The 19,467-nt window shown below is 37.5% G+C and overlaps 1 protein-coding gene across 3 annotated transcripts; it reads left to right on the top strand.

Annotated features, from left to right (window-relative positions):
• The first annotated feature begins 342 nt into the window (after nt 1–342).
• Nucleotides 343–19,007, top strand: LOC124170837 (MOB kinase activator 1B). 3 transcript variants are annotated; one of them, XM_046549827.1, is made up of 6 exons: nt 343–451; nt 527–623; nt 10,243–10,409; nt 10,495–10,722; nt 13,724–13,887; nt 18,178–19,007. In XM_046549827.1, exons 2-6 carry the CDS (start codon nt 610–612, stop codon nt 18,256–18,258), a joined length of 654 nt encoding a protein of 217 aa, XP_046405783.1. In that variant the 5' UTR covers nt 343–451; nt 527–609; the 3' UTR covers nt 18,259–19,007. The 3 variants fall into 3 exon arrangements, with proteins under 3 accessions (XP_046405783.1, XP_046405785.1, XP_046405784.1); XM_046549829.1 differs by having other exon boundaries at nt 367–407; XM_046549828.1 differs by having other exon boundaries at nt 387–411.
• Nucleotides 19,008–19,467: the final 460 nt, after the last annotated feature.

The following is a 19,467-nucleotide window of genomic DNA, read 5'->3' as shown; positions in this document are numbered from 1 at the left end:
GATGGATGATGTTGCATATTTGATTGTGTCGGTGCAGATAGTCTTTTTGGGATAAGTTAGTGCATCCACTTGTGCTGTGCTGTATCGTCTCAGAGGCATTGCCACATTTTCTGCATCTGTCATCCAATAAATTTGGGTTTTTAATTATATATTTTTCATTTATTATTATATTATCATTATTATTATTTATTATAAATATTTCTAGTTGAATTGCATACAGTTGAAGGTTTTTATACTGGTACTTTCGCTTTAACGCCGCGTTTTTGACCATGTTTTATGAATGCCGTTCTGTTATCCACTTTTGAATATCGCGCTTCGTGGAGTCGTCATGCCATCTAAGAAGTAAATGACGAATTAATCACTTCGTTTTGATGGATTAAGGAAGTTAGTTATACGAGTTTGCCGTTGTATGTATGTTTACTTCCTGTGAATCTTAGTCATATAAGCTGAGGTATGTTTTCAGTTCCTATAGAGTTTTGGAAAAACATTCAGTAGTCTTAATTCAGTCATTTCACGGTGTTTGTAGGTAAACCCAGCCTGGGCAATGTTGACAGTGACAAGATAGTCAGTGCACTATTGTTTTGCACCCGGAAGAAAGAAGTTCCAAGAATGAGCTTCCTTTTGTAAGTGTGAGGTTGCACATTTCCAGTTGGATAATGTGTCCATTTCCCTAGAGTTAAGGCCGGCGGATGTCGTCAGGTCTACCCAAGGTCTGCCTTAACTCATTATGGTGCCCTAGTATTGTTTTCCAAAATATACTTAGTTTTAGATATGGTGTGGGCATACCAATGATAAATTCTTTCATTGAAAGAATGCGTGTGAAATCGGGCCTGTATACTTATATGATTTTGTGGTATTATCAAGGTGAAAACAGGCCGTATTAAGTTGATGAATCATTGTTTTACAATTTTTGGTTATGTCTCCCTTTCACTTTGTCTATGTGCTGTAGCTCATAGGTGCCAAAGGACTAAAAATAAATATACCGTTTGGTTAGAGGGTTGGTGGTTATAATTTTGTTAAATAGGTACGTGGTGAGCTTTTTAAAGTGTGACCTTATGATATTCCCAATATATGAGCCAAATCTGAATGTCTTATGGCCATAGGTCTCTTACCTTCTAATCGGTGCTAGTAAGGAATGTCTGGACTGTGATTGGGATAACATAAGCCCTTTTAGTTCGGCGAGTTCATGGTGAAATCGTCATAAAATACTTCGTTGTTAACGACATTGCGGCCTCTTGTAATTTTATTTTGGTCCTTGCAACAAAAATTTTTTCTCTACTTTTGAACTGGCGTGTCATTTAACGAGGTAAACAAAATAGTGGCTCAATGTAGTGTAAGTGTACAGAATTTGTTGAGAAGTGACATCCACGCCCACTATTTAGGGTTTTCTCTTGTGGCCGTTGAAAGTGCTCCATTTATATTTTCTTGCTTCGTTTGTACCTCTTAAGTTAATGACGTCTTGGCTAGTACTGAATTTTTGTTTGTTAGATGGGTACATTTTATTAACGATTTTACTGTTTCTTGTTGGTATTGAAAAAATAAGATCTTCACACCACACTTCATGCTATAATTTTTTCCTAAGTGTAGCTTACATAGTTGCTCATGTCTACGATAACAATCCACATCTTCAATTGCCCTTCATGATCTTCCATTCATTCTAGCTCAGCCTGCCCATCGTTCAGGACGACCCACATATTTTCTATTTACATAGGCATCTCCTGTAAACGTTACTTAGTACAGGGTCATGAAAAATTTGATACTTTAACATGCAATTGAAAAGTAAATAGGCTATTTCCTCTAACATTAAATATGTTATATCTTACACATTCAAAGGAGAGAGACGATTGTTTTGAATGCTATTGAAAGGCATTAAAGCCTTTCAATGTTCGTAACTGTTGGTTTCACCCTGCTGTTCTGAGAGTCCTCTTCTAAGCATGAATAAAAGTCTGATACAAATTGAACACAAGTGATAAAAATCAGTTTTTTCAGTTGACTTTGGCAACCATGGTTAGAAAATAGTATGTGAAGCTATAATAGTCCAGGTTTAGACTATCCAATGCTTTAATTCTTCGTTAAAACTTTCGCAGTTGCTTGTCATTATGAATAAAAAACTTTTGGGCCATGTGGCCGCATCAATTCTTGGGTGGCCCCAACGTTTCCTGACTGATGCTGGTCGCTTTCTCTAGGGATTCAAGTTTTTATCCAATATTTTGTTTTGTATCTGTATGAATGCTATAGAGAGGGATTTTACAATTCAGGGAAAACAGGGAAGTGTCAGAGAAAATCTGTGAGCTCTCAGGGAAATATTGAAGAAATGCAAAGATTGATGAATTACCCTGTCACTGATGTATTTTTACTTTTCAAAAAGATAAGCATGTCTTTTTATTTGCCTTTATTCATAACTTTGCAATAAACTTTACGAGTAAATTATGCGTTATCTCAACTTTACTTTCCATTTGAATTGTAATCTTCCTGTTATTAATTTCACTTAGTATCATTCTGTTTAGTGAAAAATGTCTGGTAAATGGCAATTTTGTTCTGGCATGTGTCGAAAGTTTCTGGGAATTTATTTTCTACATTAATGTAAATTATTAATCTACATTATACTACATTAATCCCCATGTATATACTATATTAATCTAATATATTAATACTATATGCTACATTAATCCACAATGGTACTCTGATCTCACTTTCCATGTGTCCCACACCCAACATGCTTTTCATTCGGTGGTACTGTGCACATACACTCTTCCACATGCAAGCCCCACATTCTCATCCTGTACCAGCATCCTATCGATACATCAGTTACTTCGTCCCACTGTCAGGTTGTTTGGTATTTGAGGAGGCAACCGTGAGCTCAGGCCATTGTTGTCATAGAGAAGGGTGGGGAAGGAAAGGTGGAGAAAAACCCGGTGTTGGTATTAGCTTGCTCTTAATCGAAGGTGCCAGGAGGACCACATCTCACCATTTTATCACTTCAGGTAAAGTGCTGAAGTGGAAGTGCCCTCTCCACTCAACTCTCGAGCAGAGATCAGGAGATCAGCCTGGGACTGGGATGTGAACTCGCACTCACGGGGTGGGAAGTGAACACTCTAGCCACCACACCAACCCCTCTCACTCCCTCATCTATTGCACCAAAACGCTCACCACTTGCTCATCCCCCATCTCTGCATTTCATACTTATGGCCTGATCCCAATGCTTGCACATATATCCCCTTGGTTAGTGAAATGTATGAGAACTTAGCACAACTTTGGGATGTACTAAGCAGCTAGACCCTACCTATGTGTGACTATAGTACCCATACACCAATGCAGCAGTCAACAATCCATCACAAAAACATGATATTAAGTGTATCATGATGGTGCAGTCTGCTTTGCATGTATGCATAAAAGTATTGATTTTAATATTACTGTGGTAATAGATTTTAGCATTATCCCGAGAGTCATTTTGTCCGAAGGAATTTTGGAGAAATTAATTAGATTATGGGATGGAGGTTGAAATCTACTGACAAACAACTTCACTTTTCAAGTTGTAGATCACATTGCATTAATTGAGAAGCATACTGAAGGAAGCTATCTTCACTTGAACCCTTTCACTCCCGACTTCAGGTGGAGCCGACTGGCATTTACATACGTAGGTGACTTGACGTTGGGTATAGCTGTCGCAGAGTTTTCAATGCAAACGAGCGGATGTCAGCTCTGGATGACATGAGGGAAGGGAAGTGACCGCTGAGGTAGCAATTGTCGGATGCATTCAGGCCCGTCCAAAGACCCAGCTTAGCGAATCCTTAGAGCCATTCCTCGGCAATTAAGCCCGACCCTCCCACTCATTTATGATCATCCTCACCGCAGGAATCCGTTGTGAGGTGGTTACTTCGTAAATAGTTTTTTCAATGATATAATTTGTGCATACTACAATGTTTTTATACTTTGAAATTAATTCTTCGATTTGTTCTGTGCATAAGCGATTTTTTAATGAAATTTTAGCGTTAAAAATAACAGGCTTCTGGATTTATAACCTTATTACCTTGTATTTGCTAACTTTGTTGTTATTTACACTAGAAACAGCTTTACAATTCCACAATGCTTAAAAAATGTTACTAATTCTTTTAGAAGAGTAAATTATTGGAAATCAAATACAGTGTTTGGTTGAGAAAACACTGGTAATGCAATAAGTTGACCGTGGATTGGTGCTATGATAGGGTTAGAGGCTATGGTCCAGTGGCTGGGGTAAGGGACGGGTGCTGGACGAAAATACCCAGGCTACTCACCCCCAAAAAAGAGCTCTGTAAAGAGAGGTTTAAAACATTCTAATGCCACTCATATCACAAAAACATTTTCCTATCCTAGGCTCCAGCAGGAAAGTGTTAATATTGAAGCGCTGAGTATTTTGAATGATCAGAAAGGGGAGAACACAAAAAACATGAGTGGAATTAAACAAATGAACCAGCTAAACATATGGGTGATAAATAAGGCGATAAGTTTTCTTTCAGGGCCTTGGGCAATAGTGCATTGCATATTAATACCTTCTTTTAACCATAAATCGTGGTTGAATTTGATGAAAATACATTTTAATATCAAAAAATGTGCCCATGCATTTGGCCTGTGTCCAATAACCTTTGGATTAGGTGGTATGGCTCTGTACAGAAGGCTGGTCAATAGAAGCAAATATCAATAAGTAGCATCAGTAAGGAGCACTCTGCATGAAACTCCAGTGCCCATGCTTCAATGCATTCATGGAAAAAATTCGTGCCAAACCTTGTGAAATTGGGAATAAAAGAATAAAACATTGTAAGGTTTAATTCTGTAATTAAATAGGCATGACCCGGGTTTTGTAACATAGTTACATCTTCAGGTGACTGATATTACATGCATCTTATATTTATACATTTTGAATGCAGCAGTAAGGACATCTATAGGAAGGGAGTAGATTACTGTCACATTCAATATGTATAAATATAAGATGCATGTAAAACCAGTCACTTGAAGATGTAACTACGTTACAAAAGTATGTTACGTTATGCAGAAGTAAACACCAGAAAAGACATTAATGTGGAGTAGAAACCACTCAATTTCACAACATTATTTATGGTTTGCTGTTATTTCCTCAGAACAATAATGGATGGCATACATTCCTAGATATTTTTTTTTGTTTTAAGCTAATTTTTCAGGGAGTGCTAATTTAAAAATTGCTAATTCTTTGTATAAACTGGCCATGAGCCTTTCAGGCATGCTAGTCTTGACTTTGTGTGAATATCATGGCCAAGATAAGGTGTAGGAATCCTAGTGTCCAGAGCTAGATAAATGAAATTTTCAGGTTACTGCTTCTATCTGGTAGGGCTAATGGTTAGGGTCACTGAAGCGGGGCTGGACGATGCAGAAAAGAAAGTCAAATTTTACCTTACAGTGTACTTCCCAAATGGTTATGTAAGGTCTGAGTTAAATATCAACAACTAAATAAGCTCTTAAGAATTAAATAGTTATGCTTGTACTTTCCCTGGGCCCCACACTAGGTGTCTTCAGTTTTTGAGATCAGAAAATTTTCCACATTTTATAAGTAGCATTAAACTATCACTGAGAATGTATCCATAGAATCTCAGGATCAGTAGCATGACATTTAACCCACTACACCCCTGAAAAGACAATGCTTTTAAGCAGTTTTGATTCCCAATATGGCAGCTGTGTTCACAAATGTCCTGATGAGAGTTAACTCAATTTTAGGTGAGACATTGGCAAAGCACACTTTGGAGAATATGGGGAAGAATTCATAGTTGGGTCTTTTACATGTTTTCAAACTGTGGCGGGTATGATTGATTTCCCAGGTATAAGGCGAATACAGTTTTTAAAATTGGCTGTCGTATGAAAGCATTCATCAACATCAAAGGTCAATCCTAAGATTTGTTAGAATCAGCTCTCCACTCAATTCTCCTATCAGCTTATCTTTTCACACCTATGTATTTCTTCTCGTTCACGTCTTTCTTTACCTGTTCCATATATTTTGTTTGAGGTCTACTTTTACCATTTCTTTCTTTTCTACCATCCACTTCTCTCTCAACGATTGTCTTCATCAGGACATCATGTCTCAAGATGTGGCCCATACAGCTGTTCCACCTTCTTATTAAGGTTATCATGAGGCTTCTCTCTTCTCCTACTTTTCTTAGGACTTCCCCATTACTACCTCAGTTGATCCATATCCATTTGTTCTTCATCATTCTTCTGTAGCACCACATTTCGAAGGCCTCTATCCTTGCTTTCTTCGCTGCTGTCATTGTCCATGCCTCACATCCATGTAGGAGCTTACTCCAAATATAGGTTTTCATGTAAGGTTTCTTTACTTCCAAACTTAAGTTTTCCGCTTTAAGCAGGTCTCTCTTTCGCTGGAATGAACTCTTTGCTTGCTATTCTGCTTATAATTTATTTGTTGATTATCCCATTGCGATCCTGCTTCCCAAAAAACAGAATTCTTCCACCTCTACCAGTGTTTGCTTCCCTATTTTAATGTTGGTCTTGATTTCTTCTCTGCTGCTGCATACTAATATCTTGATTTTCTTTTCGTTTATTTTCAGTTGATATTTACCCATTATCCTACTCTTGTTAACCAGAATATTTTCAAATCTTTCTCTGTTTCTGCCATGATGGCTATGCCATCGGCAAATCTTAGCATGCTAATTTTTTCTCCATGGATATTCCCAAAGCCTTTTCTTGGATTTCATTAATTGCTTCTTGAGGTAAACATTGAAAATTATGGGTAAAAAAGCTCAGCCTTGTCTCACTCCTTTCCTAATTCTTGCTTCTTCACAGCTAGGCCCTAATTTTATCACCGCTACTCACTTGGTTTTTGAGCAAACTATGGATGATTCTACTTTTATACAATACAATTAAAGAACTCAAATATCTTTTAGGATCCCAAGCATTGAGTTCCAGTCCACATTGTCAAATGCCTTCTTTAAGTCCACGAATGCAACGAACGTAGGCTTATTCTTTTCCATTCTCTTCTCTATGAGCAGCCTAATGGCCAATATTGCTTCTCTTGTGCCTTTCCTTTTTCTGAATCCAAATTGGTCCTCATCCAAATACTCCTCTGCTCTTCGTTCTATTCTTCTATAGATGATCCTTGCCAGTATCTTCAATGCATGGGTAGTCAGGCTGATGGTCCTCAAATCTTCGCACATCTCCGCTCTTTTTCCTCTTGGGAATTGGGATTATAATGTTCCTCTCGAAGTTCTTTGGTGTCTCACCAGTGGAATACATTTCACTAATAATTTTGTACAGCTGGTTCAACATCTTTTCTCCTGCATTTTTAATAAGCTCTACGGGAAAAGCATCAATTCCAGATGCTTTATTAATTGGAAGGTCTTTCACAGCCGCATCAAATTCTGATCTTAAAATTGGGGCTCCTATACCATCCTCATCCACTTCCTTCTCGTTTTCAATAGCATTTGTTCTTGGGCTGATTCCTCAGTATAAATCTTCCAGATAACCCTTCCATCTCTTTCCTTTGTCTTCATTTTCAATCGTTAGTTCTCCGTTTTTGCCCCTTAGGGATCTTACGCCCCTTTCCTTAAAGTGGTTCCTTACTATCCTATTAGCAGCCTCTACTTTTCCATGCTCAAGGTTGTTTTGTGCGTCTTCACACATATTTTTCATCCACGCTTCTCTAGCATTCCTCGCTTTACGGCATATTTCATTTCTTATTCTCTTGTAACAATTCTGCTTTCCTATGTTTTCGCAGCCTTGTATTTTCTTCTTTCCTCAATGAGATCCAATACTTTCTGCGTGATCCATGGTTTTTTCATAACGACTTTTCTTTTACCAAGAACTTCCTCAGCGGCTGCCTGCAGACCACTTCTGATGGTTTTCCAACTCGCTTCCACTGATTTATTGGTTGTATCCTCCCCTATTCTCTTTTCTTCAGCATCTTTAAAAGCCAGTTAAATCTTTACCTCATTCCATTTTTCAACCTGGCACATGTTTTTCACGGCTTTCTTAATTTGTTTGGATTTTAGGTGGCATTTCATCGTAACTAGGTAAGTTGTGGTCACTGTCAATATCTGCCCCTGGATAGTTTTTGCAGTCCTTCACCTGGTTCCTGAATCTGTGTTTCACTAAAATGTTGTCGATTTGGAATCTTCTAAGGTCTCCTGGTATCTTCCATGTGTATCTTCTTCGCAAGGGATTTTTGAATTAAGTGTTTGCAACCACCAGCCTGTGTTCAGTGTAGAATTGAAGTAGCCTTTCTCCTCTTTCATTTCGGTTTCCTAAACCATATTTCCCAGTTATCATTCCGTCTTGACCTTTGCCGACGACGGTATTTCAGTCTCCTAAAATAATAAGATTTTCTTCCTCTCTTACCTACTTGATAACTTCCCTTATATCTGGGAGACATCTTCTACTTCGTCATCTTCATTATCTGATTTACGCATGTAAACCTGCACCACTACAGTAGCTACAGGTTTAGTTCCTATCTTCACCATTACTATCCTTTCATTAAACTGCTGGTGCAAATGACCTTAGTTGTCGAGGCACCCTAAACACATACAAATTCATTAAACTGCAGGCATCTTTTAACATGCATCCCGGCGCTCTTTCTAAGCATTACGCCTACTCCAGCATTACCATTTAGCGATCCTGTGTGTATCATTCTGTAGCTTCCACTCCAAGAGTCTCCTTCCTGGGGCCACTTCATTTTGCTGATGCCTAATACGTCGAGGTTCATTCTTCGCATCTCCACCTTCAAGTTCGCCAGCCTACTCCAGGCACGAAGTGATCTAACATTCCATGATCCTATTCTGAACATTCTATCACCTTTGACCGATGTACCCTCTCGAGTGGTCCCTACCCAGAGATCTAAATGGGGGACTAGTATCCTCTGGAGTATTTTACTCCTGAGAATTCCATCATGTCATGAAAGAAAGTGAATGGAGTTGTTGCGACTCCTCGGGATAATTTGTAGGTTGCCCCTTGCCTTCCACATTGCAGTACTACAGCCGTTAAAGTAAATGTTACCATGCCTGTAGAGAAATACTTGTCCCTGTACCTACCAATATGGTCTCCACCTTCCCTCATATGAAGAAGAGCTGCTGCCCTCTCCCATGGGTAATGAGAGGCAAAATTGTTGGTGGCCCCTAGTTGCCAGGTCACAGCATCTTCACAGGTTTTGGTATCATTTAAATGGTCTACCTTACCCAAGGATAGACCAGTACCCCCTTAGAACATCATCACTTTTTGTCCGTGACTGCTTATTCAACAAGAGAGCTCACTTATCTTGTACTTAACATCTATATCTAGAGGTCGACCCATCATCCGCTGCCAAGTGAACACACTTGGTGGCTTTAAGCTCAACCATGAGACCCAGATGAAAATATTTCTAGGACAAAAATTTGGAAGGTTGATGTCCTCAAATAGTTCCTGAGCTAGCCGCTTTCAGACACCAATGAGCTTTGTGTTAATTTTTTCTGCCAATTTATTTACCATAGGCTTTTATTATCTGTATTATTAACAATGTGCATATGATGAACTCTGTGCAAGGCCTCTAATGAAGATTTGGATGAGACAAGCAGCTAATATGACTTAATTTTCAAGTTCACAACATAATCAACAACTCATCCCATAATGGTTAAGGAAGATATTATTCATTGCTTTTTAAAGATGAGATATTATTTCAGTGTACCCACAATTTGCAGATGATGATTTCTTTTCCCTCTTTGATGAAGTCCTTTGGCCATGAATAGTAAAGGGACTGGCACCTCTGTACACTAATACAGAGTCTTCGCTGACCATTGTATAACAATCAAAATGAACAACAATTAGTCAACTATTGTCTAATAAACCTTTGTAAATACTCTCTCAATGTCTTAAATAAATTCCAATGGACAAATAAATTATTTTTTTAATGTAAATTACTCTTAATTAGCATTTTATCCTTGAGTCATGCTGAAGGAGTACGTGTTGTATGTGAGTGTGTGTGTGAGTGTATCTCAACCTAGGCCACCTGAGCGTGGCCCCTTCAACCCTCACTAAGTTCCCTTTGTGTTGAGTGAAGGATTTCTGGTTAAGAGGTTGGGGTTGGTCACTGCTGTAAATCCTTCTGTTCCAGCAAACCAACGCATTCATTTGTTTTGTGATGTGATCCTCAACATTATGGCTTTTAGAGACTACTTTTTTGTTTCACTAGTGAGGCTGTAGACTTCACCTTACCTGTTCTATTGTTTTGATTGACTTTTTAACTTGTTTTTCTAGTGGAAGTAGATCATCAAAGACATTCAAACCCAAGAAAAATATTCCAGAGGGAACACACCAGTATGATTTGATGAAGCATGCAGCTGCCACCTTGGGTTCAGGTAACCTTAGGTTGGCTGTAATGCTGCCGGAAGGAGAGGATTTGAACGAGTGGGTTGCTGTAAATAGTGAGTCTTGACATGATGAAATTGAGTTGACAAAATCCAACTTGATTTCCTTGATAATGTGCTGATCTGGTGGGTTTGTTTCCAGCTGTTGATTTCTTCAATCAAATAAATATGCTTTATGGCACCATCACAGAATTCTGTACTGAGGAAAGCTGTCCTATCATGTCTGCAGGACCAAAATATGAATATCACTGGGCTGATGGTCATACCGTTAAAAAGCCCATCAAATGTTCTGCACCAAAATACATAGATTACCTCATGACATGGGTTCAAGATCAGTTGGATGATGAGACTTTGTTTCCTTCCAAAATTGGTGAGTACGACATCCTCTCCCCTTTTTACAAGCACGTCGCGTTGTATGAAGTTCATTCATACTGTGCAAACCTATTTTTGTTGTTTTTTTTGTAGATACTTATGCAATATCTATTTTACGACTGTCTGCCATTTGTTTTTTTTTCTCTTGGGGTCCATATCTATGGCTAGCGTTTTGTCCTGATAACTCTGCATTCTTGTCAGATCAATGTTTTAAGATTCATGCTTGCAGTCCTAGTATAAAAAAGCACTGGTGCTGCTTAGGGCTGACTTGAGTGTGCAAATTGGAGAGCCTCTCTTTGTCATTGGTCTGAGACAGGGAATATGAGGAGGATGGAATGGGAGGTGTGACCATGTTTTCAGGCTGTAGGTGGAAGCTTTAGGTCTATTCCTTACTTGTGAGAATATTATCTATTCTTGCTAAGAGGTCCTTTTTACTTTCTAGTTCAGTTTTTTCTTTCGAGGACTTAGTTCGATTGAATTTGAACTCTTATCAGAGCCGGTCAGTTACAGAGTCAGTCTTTCACTTACCATGATGAGCATTTTAGGAGTCATATGGAGGTATTTAAGTTATCTGCTGGAGGCTGTACTAGGGGGTAGTTCTAGTTCTAGATTTGATGTACTAAATCATTCACTTCAAAAACAATGCTGTGTTTGCCCGAATATTGCTTGCCCCATGCAAATTGTTTAAGGCCCCTCCCCCCTAACTCTCTAGCCTCACATTTGGAAAAAATTAACATGTACCATTAGCATATTCATTTGCAAATACAGCATACTTAATGCATGGAAAATAGAAATTATACCTCTGCAATTAGTTAGGTAGTAGTTTTACTTGCTATTTTCAAATATCTTGGTAAGGGGATGGGTTGTAAGAGTGATTTCTAATATTCTAATATGGAAAAAATTGACTCCATCATAACTGGAACGCAGGATGCCCATGGCAAAAATCACAAGACATGCACCTTAAACCACTCAGCCATGCCACTAGCTGAAGAGAAGAGATTACCTGAGGGAAGTCATGCTGCACCAAATCTTTACTTGCCATTATCTCTCGAAGCAGGGCCTAAGGGGAAGAAAGGCATGACACTTTTTCTGCATTACCTGTACTGTTTCAAAAAATGACATCAACACTCAGATCCCGGACATCAATCTCACGATGTCTCCTTTGAAGCAGAAGATTAAGTTGTTTGAGAAATATTTAGCTCTCGAATGAAAATCAAAATGTTACTTTTATAAAAGTGAAATATACGATAACTGATCAGAGATTACAGTAAATTTACTTAACAATTGTTAGTAGTTGTGGTCTGATCTTAAAATTTTTTACAGTTGAATGCAAATAGCTTCTGGTTTTAAAAAAAATGAATATGTATTTGCAATGCATTATTATGCTACTAGCACTTAATATAATGGAAGCTATTTATAATGATTGTGTAATGATTTATTTTTCATTCGAATTTTTATTTAAGATAAAAACCATCAATTATAGACAGAGGCTATAAAATAAGCTTGAGAACCATATTTTGAAATATGCACTTTGGCATACCCTTGGCGTATTGAATCCTTTGGAATAGAAATGGGTATGTCGCAGACCACTTAGATAGGTGATAGCTCAACATAAAATACTATAGTGGTCAAAAAGGGCAGACAAAGCATAAGGGCATTGCCATTCTACCTGGAGTCCAACATTTTTTGGAGTCCCTAATTTTAAAAGGCAAGCTTCTACGCTTAAACTTAATCTCTGCACAATTTTGGTCTTTGGGGTGAAGCCGTGTTGAGTGGTCACTGTTCACATACATACCTGGCCGACTTTTCGGAGGTGATGCAGCACTCCATCTTGTGCGCACATCAAGGAATCAACTGAAAAGAAGTGGCTCTTGCCTGAGGTTATAAGGGCTGAGCCTCATCTCAAGTAAAATAGTTTAGCTCAAGAGGAAGTAAAATTTGCTTTAGTGTAATTTCAATAAAACTTAGTGATGTTTGTCTTGAGACATAGCATGGAATGTGTAATTAGATACCAAATTAATACGTAATGAAGTCTCATAAGTTATAAGCAAGTCATCCTATTTGTAGGTACTGCTCTTTGGCAGTAAATTAAGTTTCTTTTGAAAGAATAAAAGTTTTCCATGTTTTTTTTGCATTGTGGGATTATATTATGGAACTTTATGCCCGTTAGGATTGCAATTGTGAATTAAAATATCTTGCTTAATATGCTGTTGTTCTGTTCTCTCTGTGAAGTGGTCATGGAAGTCATAATTCATACTGAATGCAAACAATGGATCTGGCATATAATGCAGCATAATGTATTAGCATAAATGGACGACAATGTTAATTGACCCAGTTTCTTGTTACAATGCTTAATATTTATTATGCTCTGTTTCACTTATTATTTATCATTTTTAATCAATTGTGGTTGGTACGGTTCAGCCTTCCTCGTAGATTATTCGTGTGTGGGCTAATTTCAGGATGAGTCAATGAGAAGAAGAGAGTGATTTCATCTTTAAAAAAAGGATTCTCAAACTTTAATAACAGCTCTATTAATAATGGATAATATTTCTATGAAACTAGGAGATTCCTGGAATAACATGCATTAGATTATTGGGTATTATAGTATAAGTAATTTCTTGGTATTACACCAATGGGAATATGTAATTGTAAGTTCTACTCACTGAGTGTATTGTACAGACCATTAGTTCGGAAAGTGTCACTCCAAATCCATTAACTGTGGCAACATCTTAGGAGCTTAGAGTTATAGAAGCTACTTGCATATGTGTATGGGTTGCAGAGTGTCAGTTGCTAATTACATATATAGCAAATAGGTTTATTATCTAACCCAGAGTTTGTCTCAAGCTTTGCCTTTACGTATAGCATGATGTTTGATAGGTTGCAACACCTTTGTTTGTTATTCATTGTATAGCAAAATATGTAGTGATTTTTAGAATTAGACTGGTAATCCTCAATGTAGATACTAATTTATATTTTTGATACATTTTTTCATTTCACAGGTGTCCCTTTTCCAAAGAATTTTCTTTCCATTGCTAAAACTATACTAAAGCGCTTGTTTAGAGTGTATGCACACATATATCATCAGCATTTTTCTGAAGTGGTGCAGTTAGGTGAAGAAGCTCATTTGAATACATCATTCAAGCATTTCATTTTTTTTGTACAGGTATGTACTCAGTATTGACCCATATGTGTATGTACAATCATGACTATTTTATTTCCTGCTGCCACCCCCTTTAACCATCAACGAGTTTCAGGGTTAATTACGAGAAATTTGTCCTCCCTAGAAATTAGAGCTTGAGCGAATTTCGATAATTCTTTTCATTGTCTGCTGGACCTGGACCATAGGACAATGAGGTAATTTCCTAATCCCTAGCATCTCTCTTCATTAAAGTATTAAATTTACATTGCAAGCGAAGAATAATAACTTCAGCAATATTATGGGATGCCATAACATCATTATCCAACAGAGCGCATCAGTTTTCAACTGGCTAATTGTACAACTACTGTGCACAAATATCAAATTATAACGACCATGTGCAAAAACTTAAAAATAAAACCAAATGAAGAAAATCAAAGAGCCCTAGTGATAGGAGATGCCTACCTAGAACCCCAAAGTCTTGTTACTTCTCTCCATACAAGCTTTTATGGACATTTTCCTCTGTTACATTACTCTCGTTATTACAAAATTCACAGGACTGAATTACCAGTTGTTCGAAATAATGTTTCTTTTAGGAATCATCACAAAAAAACAAACCTTTTCCATGTGTGATCTTTTCAATTTCCTGTACTTATAGTCACAGTGTGGAATAGCTTCAGAGTCATTTGTATGATAAATGATTAAATTACACGCAAATATATAAAATGAAGCACACTCATTTGATTTTATTATATTCAGAAGATTACAGGCGAGTGTCATTAATCCCAGCACTTACTCAGTCATAACAAATCATTTACAAAAAAGCGTAATAATACATAACTGTAATTAAACTGTAGAAAAATCACATCTACCCGGGATAGCTTAACCCAAATCAAATTGACAGAATATGGATCTGAAATGACAGTAGCTTCTTATTATTTAAACAAAATTAAGCATTAATCTAGAATTTTTTGCAGCTCAAGAGGTGAATTTTTTATGAAATAATATCTTAGAATTTTCTTGTTTGACTTTGAAGTCATCTGCTTGAGAAGTGATCTTAGAGAAAACATTATTTTCATCTACCCGGCTCCCGCCCTCTGAATTCATTTGGCTGCTGCATGACGCAATCAAGGGTTGATATCTTCCCAATTACCGTAAGTCCTTGACCTAAGAACAAGATGCATGCTGAGACCTTGTTTGTGAGCTGATAAAACTATGCAAGGCATGGAAAGGTGTGGTTATCCTACAGAATGTAATGCTGCATTACATTTTTGCATTAACACATTCAGTGCGGAGCATGTCAATTGACGTGGTCCCGTCCAAGCCAAGATACGGAGCACTTCAATTGACGTACTCTGCCGGTCGGGCCGGGAGTCCTTTCTCTGCCTTCGTATGTGTCTAATGTCCACTTCCGAGTCTTCTGATTGTGTGTATGGCCTTCAGCAAGCTTCCCTCTTTCGAACTGTGTGCGCCGTTTGTAAAAAGCAGTATTTGAACAGCAGTTAAAGCACAGAAACCTCCCTCTATTTTTCTTTCTTATTTTAACGGCCCATTTTGACAACTTAATGAAAATCATGCCGGCATTGAATGTGTTAACTCAAGGTTGTGACAAACTGATCTAGCTGTGCGTGCAATATGGTTGGAGCTGAAAAAAATTTGCAGTTCACAGGAAGGAAGAATGAGCGAAACGCTGAGCAGTTCCTGATTTCACAAAGGATCATTTTATACTTTGTTCAGACTGTGCCCTAAATGCAAGTTTCTCGATGCCACACCGCATTGCATCAGTCAACTCCAAAGCCACCAAATTCAAAATATTTGGCACACTTGAATTTTTTTGATGTTAGTATCTCTGAAAGTTCATAAGAAGAGGACTTATTGTACGGCCAATTTACAAGTGGTAATGAGTAAGTCACCATAATTCCACGGGATTGAAGCTTATTATATGATGTTGCTTGAATACCGAAGAAAGAACCGTTTAGATAAGGGGAGGCCTAGGGGGGGATGACTCACCCCCCTCCCCCTAACCTCCAGGCAACATCTGGGTCATCGTCACTTGTCTCACTGCCATGATATGAATAAATGATCGTTAACTTTGAGGCTTTGGGGGGATTTGTCCTCCCCCATTCCCCTCCATAGTTACACCACTGGAGACCGCCATTAATGCTTAATTTTGATAAATGTTAAGAAGCTATTGTCATTACAGAGCCAACTTTCTCGAGATGGGTCATAAAGAACCGAACTTCCAAAACAAACTGTCCACTGAAATGAACCTGTTCGAAAATGAGCAGTTCTCTAAAACTCCCTGTTCACTGTTCATGTCTGCACTGCACAGGTGCAGTGTATTTAGTCCAACAGGTATCCTCACCAAGAGGTGTTTTGAACTGCAGCTTACTCCAGCTAGTGCATTGTGGATACATGAGATGGCGGTTACAATGCAGACCATCCAAGGCCACCAAAGTGCGTCATAGACAACCAAGCCCTTCTCCTTCCATCTGTATCATTCCCCTCCATCCACGAGTACAAACAGTTTACTCTGCTAAACGGTCCAAATGCCCTAATATTTTGGACAGGTGCTCAGAATATTACTTTCGTTTCAGCCGTTTGTTTTCTCAGGGTGCTCATTTCTCGGAGGCCATTTGTTGCCACATGGCATTCATTTTGCGGAAGCTGTTCATGTCCGCAGGGCGTTCAATTTTTGGAGGCTGTTCGTTTCCTCTGGCTGTGCATTTGGGATCCTGCATCCATTTTGATTTCCTGTTCTTTTGAACATTTGCGTTTGATGAACAGGATGCAATGTTTCAGGTTCGCGGGCAATTTACATGTTGGTATCTGTTTGTAATTTGTGCTATGGTTCAAAGTTAATTTAAAAATTAGTTTAAAACATTATTTTGAACAGTTATATAAATGCAATAAATCCGTTTCAGCAAATGGAAAAATTAAACTTAAATTGTTTAATTATTGTATATGTACTATATTTTGCATTATTAAATTTTTTGTGATGATATTAACTTTTGACTGGATTAATCTATATTTTACCTTGCAATGCTTTAAGAGGTCTGAAGTGATGGTTTTGGGAAACAAAAATCTGGCTCCAACTTGTTTGCAGTGTAATCAGATATCGAAGGGGAAGTACTCTGTTCTCTTCCGGAGAATCTATGGAGGCATATATCCATCGTTTTCGAAAGAATGTAAACAATGTGTTATCTACGGCGATTTTATTTTATGACATTAGTTTTTTCATGTCGCGACATTTTACGTATTATATTGTGACCACATAGCTTTATTGCACATAAATACACCTCAAAGTGAACGGCTCATCAAAATGAACTGTGTAACCGACCTTTACAACTTTCGTCAGTTTGATTTCCATTGACCTATGACTGGTAGATGCACTCATTCTACAGTTAAATTACAGTTGCATATTATTCAATTTTTTTATAAATGACATGTTATAATTGAGGGAGTGCTGGGGTCAATGACAATCTCCTGCATTCTGCCTCATTCTTCTATTGATAAGATCAAAAAAGTGTGCTTGTTTTTCATATATTTGTGTGTAATTTAATTGCATATATCACACACATGTCCCTGGAGCTATTCCGTAGGGCATCCATAAGTACATACAGGAGATTGAAGAGTCAAGAAATTGTGGCTAGGTATGTCCTTTTGCTACGATTCCAAAAAGAGCCATTCTTACAAACTTTATTATTACAAACATCCAGTTTTTCAGTCGTTTGAACTCTGTAATAACGAGAGTGTACTCTAATGGTCTATGGTTGTGTTCTGTGTTTTGCATGGTCATGAAAAACAGTATATTTAAAATACTACTGGTTTTAGTCTTTTTTCAATAAAATCCCTTGAAATTTTTGGCCATTTTCAAGACTATTTTACAAACCAGTAAGAACTATCAAAAATAACTTAGAGTTTGGTGATCAGTAATCATTTGTGGGAATATACACCAAGTATATAGGCTTCAGGCATCCATACAATGAATCATCACTGTTAAAGCTTCCAAGTCAGCATATTATAAGCCTTTGAAGCAAAATATGCTGTTGATTCTAGTGGTGTTTTTTTTTATAACATTTGTTTTAAAGGAATTTTATCATGTCGAACATCAAGTGGTAGGAAAAGGTAGGATTCACCAGCTGGTATAAAAAGACTCAAATTTGCTTCATTTCACTTGCCTTAAGTTAAATGTCCTAAAATTTTCTGCCCTAATTAGCTGTACTCTATTGCTTTCATTGTTAGTTTTATTCTATTTAATTCTTGTTATATGATATTGTCTGATAATGAGCTTATATTGTGTTTCTCTGTGTGCAGGAGTTCAACCTCATTGACCGAAAGGAACTAGCCCCCTTGCAGGAACTCATTGAGAAACTTTCATCCAAAGACACGCGATGATTGCTTGGCTTCGATTAGGAAAGAAGCTTTGATTTGGGCACATGAAGTCCCTGTTTTGTTGACCTTTTTGTTTGTATGAAAGAATGCTGTTTTTTTTGAAATGTTGATTATCTAAGGTCATCTTACTATGAGCTAGCGTAAGCAATAATTTTGTTAAGAGATTATTATTGTAAATTGCTATGTATTTAAAATGATTTTTGAGAAATGCACAGATACTGCTATGTGAACTGGGGCCAGCATCAGTGGTATTTTTAGAAAATCTACCTTGGGTGCTTCCTCATTCAATGGCTGATGTTAAATATTATTCCATTGCACTTGCTAAACAATGTGACTTTTTTACTAGCAGTGGTGGGGTTTTCCATTAAGATTTTGCAATGATGGTGATCAATGTGTGAAAAGGGCATTAAAATATGCCTTGGTTGGCATGGAAATTGAATCAGCATATTTGCTGTATGGTACTAAGTGCTCCTTTATTTGAGTAATGGTATAAGTATGATATAACTTGTCCTCTCAATGTGATACATATTTGTGACATGAAGAAGATTGCGCTCAGTTTGTATGCCCTTGGACTTTTCCAAATATAATCTATTATGTGAAATGATTATATTTTTGTGCATTTATAATTTTTCATTGTGGTGCTTATGACTGGCTCAGCCCTAAAGTGAATGTCCCCTTGCTGTTTTAATTTGCATTTATTGTATACAAAAGGCATTTGTAGTTTAAAATATATTTTCATGTTTGCATCTTAATGAGGTATAACTCCTATTCCTCTCATGAGAAATATGACTAAAAAACCCTAGTCTACCAAAGTTTTAGCAAGTAAGTTGATAGGGGTTTCTCTCAGTAGTGATTCTTACGTATAATATTTGTTTTCCCTCGAAGTTGCACTGTTTCATGTGGGTATCTGTTGATCACTTTCACTAACCATTAATACTTTAGTGGCTTCTCTGTAATGGAAGAGTAATCTTGCACTTTGTAAGTGATATACTTTTATCGTTCCTTATTTTGACAGTGGAGAGATAGCTGAGTGAATGGTATTTTTTCTTTGCTTGAATTTTTATGTCAAGACTTTTTATGGGATTAAAAAACTGGGGAAGGATGTCAGAATAGCCAAATGCACTAGATGATTGAATCAAAGCTGGCATCTTGCCTTTATGGTGTTAACCTGCTCAGAGAAATAAACAGGAATTTTAAAAATTTGGGTTTGTT

This window comes from Ischnura elegans, chromosome X (assembly GCF_921293095.1).
Source record: "Ischnura elegans chromosome X, ioIscEleg1.1, whole genome shotgun sequence".
NCBI classification, from domain to species: Eukaryota; Metazoa; Arthropoda; class Insecta; order Odonata; family Coenagrionidae; genus Ischnura; species Ischnura elegans.
The sequence above is the reverse complement of the archived record's forward strand: the minus strand, read 5'-3'. Positions and strand labels throughout refer to the sequence as shown.

Excerpts from the sequence above, each read along its gene's own strand:
- LOC124170837 (XM_046549827.1), top strand. Across the intron at positions 10,723-13,723 it reads TTTGTTTCCTTCCAAAATTG|GTGTCCCTTTTCCAAAGAAT; the intron begins GTGAGTACGACA and ends TTCATTTCACAG. Across the intron at positions 13,888-18,177 it reads ATTTCATTTTTTTTGTACAG|GAGTTCAACCTCATTGACCG; the intron begins GTATGTACTCAG and ends CTCTGTGTGCAG.